The 12,269-nt window shown below is 44.9% G+C and overlaps 1 protein-coding gene across 1 annotated transcript; it reads right to left on the bottom strand.

Annotated features, from left to right (window-relative positions):
* Window positions 1-397: 397 nt before the first annotated feature.
* Window positions 398-1,063, bottom strand: LOC120842866. The gene has a single exon (XM_040214053.1). It carries the CDS (start codon window positions 1,061-1,063, stop codon window positions 398-400), a length of 666 nt encoding a protein of 221 aa, XP_040069987.1.
* Window positions 1,064-12,269: the final 11,206 nt, after the last annotated feature.

Genomic DNA, 12,269 nt, shown 5'->3' with positions numbered 1-12,269 from the left:
TATCGGTTCAGTATCCCTTTAAACCCCTTGTTGGGCTGATATTTAGGGAGATTTTGGGCTGATTACTAACAAAATTCTTCAGCGGAGAAATGTCTTTACCACTGCTCGCCTACATAATTGCACAGCACGCTTTTAGTGCCCGTCCTCAAGTTTCGATGTCAACGAAGAAATTGTGCAACATAAAACAGCAGCACCATTACAGCAAAGAGACCCAAAACTCCAGGGTCAACTTCACTGCACCTGCCTGCCTTCCACCCCAAACAAAAACAGAAAAGTTTAATGAGCAACCCTCGCGGTTGGGCATTAAACATGCTTGTTTTGAAGAGTTGAATGGAATTAACTTGTACACATCCTAGGTGACAAAAATATTGAATAAATAAATGGGCTGACTGGTAACTTACCATCCCTTGTAGTTCCGGTAGTCGCAATCCTGATGTTTCGGCGGTGACACTGCAAGGTGGCAGCCGTCCAAGGCTCCGATGGCGCTTGGGAAGCCGCAGACGGCCTCGAACTCCAACATGTGGTTGTAGAGTTCGGTTTGCCGCACCATCGCCACTGTCGACTCCTCTAGCTTGGCCACGATCGTACCGCAGAACTCGCGGTACACGATATTCACTGTTGCGCGACCTACGCCAAAAAGATGGCCTATCGTTCTGTCCTCGGCTGTTGAGCATAGTTTATACAATGCAATCGCCACGCGCTTCTCGACACTGATCGGGGTCCGCATGTTCGTCGTTTCTCTTTCCATCGTCGGGCGGCACACGTCGACGAGATAGCGAAATGTACAGGGCATAACTCGGAAGCACGCCTTGAAGTTCTGGACGCCAAGGTGCGGCAAGGTCGTCTCAAACCAGCTCTCGCCCCTCTGGTAGGACCAGAGCCTGCGTTCAATCCGCTCTGCGCTTTGCACGGCAAAAGCGGCAATCGTAAAAGAGTTGGCGAAGAGTGCCATCTCTACAACTTCCCTCTCGCTTCTCGTAGAGTCAAGCTCTATTTCTAGTGCCAGATACTGGCTCAAACGTGCCTGCACGAGGCGCATGGCCTCGGCACAATCAAACTCCATCCTGAATTGTGCGCGGTGTTTTTGTTTTGTTTTTTCGTCCAATATACACGTTAATAAATTAAAACTCACGCGAAAGCACGGAAGGAGGCGAAACGGGTAGGCGAAACGAGGAAGAAATCAGCGGAGGAGCAAGAGAAAAAACAAGCAGCAGCGGAAACGCGGTTGCCAGACGGACATAAAGATTTCTACCAAATGCAGACGTAAATCTGTTCACACATAGAATACTGGTATAAAATATCTGGTTTGCCTTTATATACACTTTAAAACGTGTTACTACTATTAATATAATCAACTGAGAACGACATAAAAAGAAAAAAAAAACACCGTAATATTTTTTTTAGTTTCGGTTTCACCTATCGGTTGTCAGCACCAAAGCAATAAACATCACTCGTGCATTCCTTTTACTGGTCGTGTAGCTACTTCCCCTTTAATAGAAGGTCCTTTAGTGAAAAGGCCATTTAGTGAAAAGGAACTTTAGAACGCCGTCTGACACGGGTATTAACTTCATCCTCACCTTATTTTCTTTTTAGGCGAAACAAATACTACAACGTGTCCAAGAACTCGCATTAGTAACTCTGTAAATACCGCGTAAAAAAAAAAAGACGGTCGTACTACGCGTCTTTAGGAAAAAAACGTATAACTGGGAAACAGTAGTAAACAATGAAAGCATGTACGTTATGTAAGGCAATTCGTCTCTGCTATTTGGCATTATATAAACCCTCCCCCCCTCTCCGAATACGTCTGCCGTGAACAATTATATAGATGTCTGTATTTTGTTTTCTGCAAATTTAATTACCGGTTAGAAAAAAAAAGAAAATGTGATACATAACTATTTCAGGAATAAAGCAGTAAACCTTACACATTTGTTTCATTGCTACAGCATAGTAAGCCTTGAAAGCACCAGGTTATCAGTCATACTGTAGCGACCAAACGCTTTACAATATGTAACAGCTATGTAACCAATATTTTTTCCAACTATTCAACATGAAAATTTTATCTTTCAAACTGTTCATAATACTATTTTTAAATATTGATGACGATGACAATGATTTTGATACTAAGATGGTCATAATCATGATTATATGATTACGTTGATACTAGTGATAGCGATTCTGATAATTGTGGCGATTAGTATCGGCGAAGCCCTTTATATGAGCGAAATCCTGTGACACCTAGCTTAGATGAGAGTGATGTTGATGTTGATGAAGAGAAAAATGCCTTTTCGGAGCTCTCTGGGACACAAAGTGCGTGACTGCTGCTGCGCACGACGGCTCAATACACGGGTCTCCTGGGATTAGAGCAGAAGACAACCAAAGGCTTCCCGACCAAATGTCAAAGCAACTCAATCCGCGGCAATATTCCCCGCTTATTTTTACCCCAACTGGTTAAAGTGCAGGTGCGTACATCTAGTGGACGACACGCACCCAGTATCAATAACGTAAAATATAAAGAGTAGAACGTATAAATGCGGTTTCCAAGGCAGCCGAAGTACAAGCGCCAATATGGTTATCATCAAAAGACGTCGTCCGATCGCCGCGAAGCTGATGCTAGTCTGATGAAGCTTCGTCCAAGATCTCTATATCTCCTTTAATTTTTGTTTGTTCCTCAACAAGTTTGCCGGAGACGATCAGCAGGTTGCCCCTGGCATGGTTTTGGCCTGCACTGACCTTCTGACTTATTTAAGGTTGCCCTCCCAGTCAAGGGCATCGAGTAGCTCGAACAATTCTAAACGCAACCATCTAAAAAAAGAAAAAAACAATGTTTTTTTTTTTTGACACATGCATGCCCGTTTGAATGCGAAAGCCAAACTACAGTGGCTTAAAGGGGGTAGTGTATTTACCGCGCAGCCTCCACCATCCATCGGGAACGGCCGCCCCTTGGAAGACGGTGTTGGTGGCGCTTTGATCCGCAACTCCTTTAGGGTGCCTCAATCGGCCGGCGGATATAGTCACCGTAACACGCTTCATAACTAGTAAAAATACCTCAAAACAATTATTTGTTTCCAGTGAACTTCCAACGACATGATTTGTGTTTGAAGGTGAATAAAAATGTGAAACTAGCAGACGACAGTGTAGTCGACAGCAGCGAATCGGCCGGAGCGGGCCGGAGCCAAGCTGGCCAAGCGGCCAAGCCGGAGCCATAGCCGGAACGACGGTGCTGCAAGCGCCAGCGCCACCCGCGGCCGTCTTCCAACGCTGTGCCGCTTCTCAGGTTTCGTTCGTTACACTACCCCCTTTAAGCCACTGTAGCCAAACGCCGGACGCCGGCGTTCCATGTTTTAACGGGTTCGACGAGTGCAGTGGAGACAAAACCTGCTAGCTTTAGGTCTACCCACTAATCATCCTAATCAGAGCTCAGCGTTCTTACGTCTCCGTGCGCTCTCCTCTCCTCCTCTCCCTCAGGTTCTTCCCGTATACCAAGCCCTCAACTACTTATACGATTAAAGCAATAGTCTTCGCACCCTGTTTCACTCTAAGGTTTTGGGTCACTGATTACTCAGAAACAAAAAAAGACTTAAATTAACACTTTTAAAGGGCATTGATGGGACACGTATTTTTTTAGCAATCTTGCGACGAAATAGAGTTTTCCGCGCAATATTTACACCGTTAGACGTAATTTAGGTGGAGGTCATGGCACGCGCGCTCTAAGTCCAGCCCACAGATCCGTCGCCTCGCCCATACTACTGGATTGGCTTGTCTGCTTGACCGAACGCGCTAACAAGCCTAGTGTCTTCTTTTCGCGCCATCCGGCGCGTCATCTGGCGTCTGACGCCGCCTGCTAGTCTTGCGAGCCATAAAGGTTGGAAGAGGAGGAGGCGACTAGAGTCACGAAATGTTCCCAGAGTACCGAAACTTCCAAGTTTCGTTTTATAATCGAGTCGCGGCGCAGCAGTAGCGCTCCAACACGTCTCCAAAATGGCACTGCGCTGTGCGGTCGAAGCGAGGCACGCACAGTGCGGCGCTCATTCTCGGCGAGCTCTTCAATCCACTTTGCTGGTCTGTCGCGACACTGTTTTGTTTTTATTAAAGTTCTTTCCTTCGTTCCGAGCGGTGCGTGACTTGCTCATCGCTGTCTCTTCTCTATCTCTCGCCTCAAAACACATCGAAGTCGAGTTTTAGGCTCGGCGTCTAAGGCGTAGAGTTTCAAACGCAGCACCAGCGCAACAGGAGTGAGCCAGTGAGCCGGCGATCTTCTGTGGGGAACCAGGTTAGCAGCTACTTGATATAAAACAAATCTAGAGAAAATCAACGCACCTTCCGTTCGGTCCTAACTCATTGATGCCTAAAGCTTCCACCCGTGCGTACCTGCCGTAGCCGTGGCAACGCAAAAACTTTTTATACACTCTTTTTATTGTTTTGGGCCCGTCTCCAAAATCGCAGACAAAATGGCAAGCTATTCAGAATTGGATTCTGCGGAATTCACGTTCGGTAAGCGAACTAAATGGAATTCGGCACTCTGGGAACACTCAGTGACTCTAGGGGCGACATACCGACTCACGCCGGCCAAGCAAGACAATCCAAAGTGAAGCGGGAAGTAGAGGACGCGGTCGATGGGAACGCTCCTATGGGTGACCAAAATAGCTCTTGGTGCCAAGTCATCTTTCGTCCAATAGCGTCTTTTGGTTTTGGTCATCGTTGGAGGCATGTCCCTCCACACTTCAAGCCTCACCCCTGGTGGCGTAATGTTGCCTTCAGACGCTTCCTACCTCTATGGTGCGAGCAGACGCACGGCAGCCTCCGGCAACGTCTGCTATTTCACCACCGTCTATCGTCATCTGCAATGTCCGTGAGACGCGGACACTAAAGCTGCACGTCGGCGTCCGTTTTCATATTTGTCCGTCTGCTATTCCGTACCCGTCTCAAAACTCCTGCTAAGCTCATACGATGCGACCAAAAAAGCGCCGTTCTAGTTTTTCATCATGCGCGATCCGCGATGCAATACGAGCGTCTGTCGATTTTTGATAAAATAAAGTGACCGAAAGGAGTAAGCAAAAACAATAGAAAAAATATGCAGTCACTTCATATTTTTTGGTTTTTTTTCGCATGGCATTTACGAGCAAGGCGAGTGAGCGTCATGACGCACAATGGACCTTTTCCGAGAAGCGTTCTGCGCACGCGCGAGCGCCCGATGCCAAGCGGTGGAAGTCGGCACGAAAAAATCGAGGAAATTCGGAATGAGGCTGTAAATTCCATGAGTAGAACACGTAATTGCAGCATATATATAATTGTGTTACACAAAAAAAGAAAGTGGACGGAAAGAAAAACACGACGTTTGGGTGGACGCTACGGATTTCCGTCTTTAAAGTCGCGCTAGGCCTACCTCGTTGCGTTGGGCACGCGACGCTGCTCAGAGAGCGAAGCAACTGGTAACGTAGCTCCCATTATCGATGGTAGCGCGGGTAGGTCACTTCCTTGATTTTTAGTTCGTACAGCCACCGCCTGGTGCCGTCGGTATTTGGAAAAGGTCCATTAAAACGCGGCCTAAAAACATTCTTTTTGGCAGGCCAGGTGCACTGCAAAATTTGAGCTACTTGATTTTTGAAGCAAAAACAACGGGAAAATACCTAGACAAACTTGATGCGTGCCGATCGCCAGATAGCCTCCAAGCAAATATCTCGCAAATTCTTACTTCTGTAGGTGTCTAGGTAGTGAAACCCATGGTTGCAACCCCGACGGTTGCACAATTCGTAGAGCAGCGTGGCCGCTTTTACGGGAACCAACATCTTTATTCAGCATCAACACGGGCAAACGAAATGAAACAATTGGGTCACATCGAGCGACATAGTTGACGTGGGGCGCTAGGCTTAGGACAGTCCCGCTACGAAAAAAACATCCGGACAAAGTTTCCGAATGCGCGTACTTGAGACAGTTGTTTGCTGCAAACTACGTCGGTTAAGGAGACTTTCATATAAACACCTCGGTGAAGGCCAAACGACTCGCACTCATGAAAACAGACGAGCTTGACGAGGTGCGCTTGCTGAGCACTCCGCCGACGCCGGCAACCATGCTTGTTATCGTTTCCTACCAATACGGAAAAGGCAATCTTGGGACACTTTTAGAAACAAATATGACTCTACCTAGATTACTTGTGTTTCGAACGTAAATATATAGCCGATAAAAATACTATTACGGCGCTGAGAAAAAAATTTACAACAAACAATCCACACGCCAATCATCTCTCCAACCAAGGAGTGCCGAGAAATGGAACGTAGTTAACTACGCTAATCGGCGGGGCCTAGGGCAAGCTACATCTCACCTAGATTGCGTCTAACGGCGTAAATATTACACAAACAATTTCTTGTCATCAAAAAAGAAAGTATACGTGTCCCATATAAGCCCTTTAAACTAATTTGTTTTTCATTTCAGCGTCTTTGTAAGTTGTCAGTGTGTTAGAACAAAAACACCAGTTCACGGCAGCGAGATTCGAACAGCCAAGCTCGCAATATATAAATGCGGAGAGACAGTCCTCTGCTTCTTGCCTAGGGATTGCAGTGATGTCAGAACGACATCGAGTTCTGATGGGCTCTGATTGAAAGGATAATTGGTAGACCTCAATGCTAGATGTCTTGAGGTCTACCCAATAATATTTTGAATCAGCCAATAAGAGCTCGGCATTCTGACAACAACGCAATCCCTGCGCAAGCAGCAGACGAAGTCGCGTTCCGCGTTGACTTTTGTATTTTAAAAGCAATAGCCTTTCTAGGGCCACCAAATTAATTGTTTCGTCGGAACGAAATAGCTAAATTCAGCACTGAAACCTAAATCGGTGCATAATTATAACCTATTCAATATTCCCGCATACATTTTGCCGGAAATCCTGAGGTTGTTTGTTATAGACGAATTTGAGTTCCCTCGTGAATTTAACGTTTAGAACTTATCCGCTGAATTCAAAGGGAAAATCTGAATTGGTGCGCAATTATACGCAGATTCAATTTAAAGGAGAAAATTGACGCGAACGTAACGCCGGGCAGGGAAAAACCGAGAACGCAAAGCTTGATAAGGACCTCTTAAGTGGTACGAAGGATCTTAGATGCCATCGCGTCACATCTCTCTTGGCTGCACCCGAAAGAAAAAAATAAGCCGTTCCACTCTGTGGAGGTGGATGACCAGCGAAGCTGTTTATCACACGACACAGACGTGAAACAAAATTTTGAACAAAGGTGCGAACACATTTATTGTCTAAATCGGTGGTCATCATGACGATAGGTACGCACACACATTTATTGTTGCCTTAATCGGTGGTCATTATTTCGCGTGGACGACTATCGCCGCCCCCAGGAGTCGGAGGAAGCTAGACACGCGCGACGGGACCGCCACCTGGCGGAAAGTAGACACGCGCGACGGGACCGTCACCTGGTGGAAACTAGACACGCGCGACGGGACCGCCACTTGGCGGAAAGTAGACACGCGCGACGGGACCGTCACCTTTCGGAAACTAGACACGCGCGACGGGACCGCCACCCCAGCGCTTGGAACGACGACAAAAAGAGTGCGGTGCGAGCGTAGACATGGCCGACACGGGTCGCACAGCGGCGAATCTTGAGAAACCTTTATTATCTACCTTCGAGTCTACTGATCTTGAAAATGGTGCCTATTGATAACTAATCTACTGAACAAACCCATTGTTAAATTATCCGAGCATCAAGGATAAGGCAGGGAACGGTGTTCCACGCGCCGCATGTGCCGGTGTCTGCAGCAGTAACTGTTCTAAAAGAAGAGCCTAAACAAATGGCATCATGCACGCGCGTTCGGCAACGCTTTATTTTGGTTATTTTACTTCGAATCTTTTATACGGGGAAGGCGCGTGCGTGCGGAGCGTGCGGCGGTCTGAGCGTAGAGTTCTTGTTGACGCACATAAAAAATCCCCGGAATCCTAGCCGTAAACAGCTTCGCTGTAAAAAGGTGGACATTTATTTTTTTTATTTTTTCCATGAATTAGATGCTATTGTCGCTACATAAAGGCATACGATCGAACCGTTCCCTATGCATGCATATACGTACGTGTAGGAAGCACATATCAAACCAAATCAAATAATATTTGTTTCCATAATTGAATTTGCAATTGCAAGAACGGGTCTAGAAAAGGAAAAAAAAGGTCTGGTTGATAGAATGAAACGGCCTGAATCAAGGGTCCAGAGGCACGGGCACAAAAACACGACTAATAGCAGGGATACATAAAGAAATAATTTAATAGAGCCTGTCGTTTAGCACATCATGAAAACTTACAACAATACACACTGAAATTAGGTATTGTAGCGTAAAACGTGACGTAAAAATTGTAATTATATATCTATAGTACAAGACTTCTTATATCGTGTGACTATTTAGAGAGACCATGTCACAATTGTGAGAAAATAGATACTTTCTCTAGTCATTATGTTCAGCCTAAATTCTCGGGAGCCAACGTTTGTCTGAGATGCGCATTTGCATCTATTGTCACCGGCGAGGGATGCCGACGACGACAGGAATCAACCCATTAAAATTTAAAAACATTTTAACCTGGATGTTTTTTTTTTTCAGCCTCACAGTTATGTGCTTAACCGTGGTATTAAAAATGGCTCCACTACGTTAATGGAAAGAGCGACTATGTCTGCTCGGGTCGTATTGAATTTTATCTGTAAAAATTCCCCAAAAATTTGTCTTGCAGTCAGGTAGGTCCTGACTGAAGCAGAAGTACAGCGCGGCTTCAATTATTAGAATATCTTTACGAGATGAGATGAATCATCTGCTCCGTTTAAGACTAAATCGAATTCACTTGCGCAAGAAAACCCCTTGAGACCACGGCGCTCTTTCGAAAATATGTCCGGCATGATTGTGTCGTCATTAATGCGCACTGGCTGGAGAGGCAAGCTCCGGTAACGCAACATTCCCGGCGAGTTTCTTCGTGCCTCCAGTGGGTTGAGTTGCCTGCATAATTTCCACCAGTCTGACGAGCTTATGCTTTCGTTTCGTCTCGACAAAACATAGGTCTAAAAATCAGTGAAACAGTCCCAAATAGACCTTCTACGTTAATTTGTTTGTGCGTGAAACTGCTCTGGAGGAATACGCTGGCTGCTCATTAACTAAACAACGCGTACGCGCATTTGATAAAATAAAATATTTGAGTTTGTAATCAACATCAATTACAGCTGCATCAGGCTTAAGCAAGCACATATTCCCTTAGATAGGGATAGTTCTTTCCCATTGAGAATTGAACATAAGACTGTCGAAATCTCGCTCACAACTTAAACCAACACAACGTTCGAACATTCGAAAAAAAAAGAAAGAAAGAAAGGAAAGAACTCTATTATTTTGCCGAGTATTTTCGATTTATAAAATCCCCAGCTTTTTTCTCTTTTTGTTTTCTCAAAAACCATGTTTCCCTTCTTTTGATGGGCAGGCACATGCCCGGACGGCACCTGTAATACATCCGATAACCCCTCAGTCATTTTTTCAAATTTTACAACATCGTATCTCTCCTTCGTTGAGGCCGGGGCTTCGAAGGTATTCCATCGTCTTAAAGCAAACTAGCGTGAACAAAAACTTTAAAGCAGCTAACGCCAGGTGCTGTTTATACGCAACCGCGCTCCTTGTTTCTAAATCAAACGAATGAAGAAAAAAATATAGCGCGCGTGGTGCACGCTCTTAGGACCATTCTCCATCACCGCTTCATGAGATCACTAGATATTTTCTTTCATATATACAAATAACTATAAAAAAGCAATACGCGAGTTTTTGAGAGCTTACTTGCACATTGTGATGCCCCAGATTTTAATTGTTTTTTTTTTGTTTTTTTTTTTTTCAAAATAACAATAAATTGCTAAGGAGCTTACACGGTTCAGCGGATTATTGAAGGTAGTGCACGACCTCCAATAATTTATTGAACGGACTGTTGAAACGATGGTGCTTACTCAAACAATTTCAAAATCGTTTCTTTTGATCGCTCACGGCCTTTTTTTTTCTTTTTTTTTCACTGTCGAGCAATAAAAGAATTGCGCAGGATAAACTCCTCCGCCTCATCTCCAATACACAGAGAGAAATGGCGTCAGTGCGCCACTCTCTAAAAACGCACGTTTTACTCTGGACGTCTCTAAAAAAGAAAGGAGTAACTGTAGAAGATATATTTTGTTTTAAAATTTTGAGCCCACAAAGAAAAATCTCGGCCTACTGCTAAATGCGCCAGAGCGCATCGGGCATTGAGTGGAGATTTGTTCTCTTTCAAATAGGCCCGTCGGTGCGTTCTTGAGTCCGTCTGTTCATACCTGATGACACGTGACATCTCGTAATAAAAATAGTTTCCACGGCACGTGACACCGCGTAACGTAACTTCAGGTCAAGTGACACGACAACTTGACACCACAGCGCCACGGGACGTTCTAGACCAATCTAAACGATTGCTTCGCAAATACTGCAGTTCTCGCATTATAAGACTGCAGGGGAAGGTTCGTTCCAATTACAGGTATTTGTCGAGCTTGTGGCGCCATGCACACAAAAGAGCTTACACCGGAACTAAAGTCATAGCTCATTCACTTTTACGAACGCATGTTTTCTTACAGGACCCTCAATCGATTGTTTCCTACTTTAGCCGCCTAGGCTCTGGGAGATTATTGTCTAAATGTGCAGAATTAGTCTGATATTTTGGCCGCATAGGTGATTTGAAACTCTCTAAGCAGCTACAATGAGCACCATTAGCAGCATTGCAACTTTCGACTGCGGTCGCCGGTTCACGTCCCGTACTCGATTGGTCTTGTCTAAGGACGCTGCGATGTAATAAGCGTTGCAAAACTATGATAAGATGATTCAGAGTGGTTTTGTTTGCTCCGATTCTCTGTGAATAAAAAGGAAGGAGGATTGCTAAAAACACTCCCGGTATTTTTATGATTATGCTCGATATTCTTCAATGCAACCTTGCACAGGTTGCATTAAGCAGCAACCTGGCACAGAACGTTTAAGTTAACATTTAGAAAGAACAAGCGTCGAATGTGATTTTCCAATGGTCGTTAATACTGTTTAATAACGTTGGGAACACTTTTCCTAACCTCGAGCTTGTATGGGTCCGCCCTTAATTCGCGTCCGATCGCTGGCTCGTAGTTTTCCGGATATTGGACTCTTGCTCAGTATGGTTCGCACCGCGGGTTCTTGTTTGCACGCGACTGTCACCAAAAATACCTCATCACGAAATCGGCTCATTTCTTCCAATAATCCACTTTCCTGATTTCGAAATCAACCTTGGTAACGCTGCGGGAGATTCCACGAGAAATTTGAATGCCAAAATATCACGCTATGAGCGTTCCGCCATCTGTAATAAAGCCAGGCATTATCGACTGGGGCGCACCCAAAGTGGCGCATGCTTTGAGCTTTTAGCCTACTGCTAAAATGCTACACAACTCTGAAGGACAAGTAATTCCGAAAAAGAAAGGATGAATGAGAAAAAAAGAAGAAATTTAGACGCATTCTAAAATTTTGTTTAATTATTGTCGTCGCTAGAGTGACAATGCGACATCCACCAGGGGTGGAATTGGCCATTGGGTGAAGTGGTGTAAGAAAAAGAAAAAAAAAAAAAAAAGATTCAGTATACTATTTGGGGAATTCCTATTACACAAACACTGAATCCTCTTTGAAATCTTTGGAATATAGTTTGGCTCACTTCCGCTGACAGCTAGTCCCGTGCATAATGGCATTTGGGATAGGTATAAAGAAAACCATGAAGCTGAGCTTTTCCATTTCTCATTCTTGCGACGAAGTTCTCAAATTCAAAGCTCAGCTACAGCCGAAGCTTTGAATTCAGAGCGCCGCTCGGACCCCAGGATACGTGATCTCCGAGAACAAAGCGGAAAATTAAAACAAAAATTGGGCAAATATTAAGAAAATATTTGGAGCCTCATACTTTTCTTATAGTAAGATTCTGCTTAGTTTTGTCTTTGTTTTTTGCAGAGAAGCGTTCTAAGAATACATAAAAATAGAAACTGGAAGCACCTCTATCCTCTTTTTAATGGACCTTTTCCACATACCGACGGCACCAGGCGGTGGCTGCACGAAGTAAGAATCGACGAAGTGACTTGCGCTACCAATCGATACTGGAAGCTTAGCTTCCAGTGTCTTCGCTCTCTGAGCTGCGGCGCTCGCGCAACGGCACGCGAGCAGTAGGAAGGTTCGCACCTTGGGACTTTCATACCTCGTGATGAGCTTCGTAGGGGGAACCAGGGGGACCTGTGAAAAACAAGGTA

The sequence above is a fragment of the Ixodes scapularis genome, unplaced genomic scaffold, assembly GCF_016920785.2.
Source record: "Ixodes scapularis isolate PalLabHiFi unplaced genomic scaffold, ASM1692078v2 ptg000178l_1__unscaffolded, whole genome shotgun sequence".
NCBI classification, from domain to species: Eukaryota; Metazoa; Arthropoda; class Arachnida; order Ixodida; family Ixodidae; genus Ixodes; species Ixodes scapularis.
The sequence above is the reverse complement of the archived record's forward strand: the minus strand, read 5'-3'. Positions and strand labels throughout refer to the sequence as shown.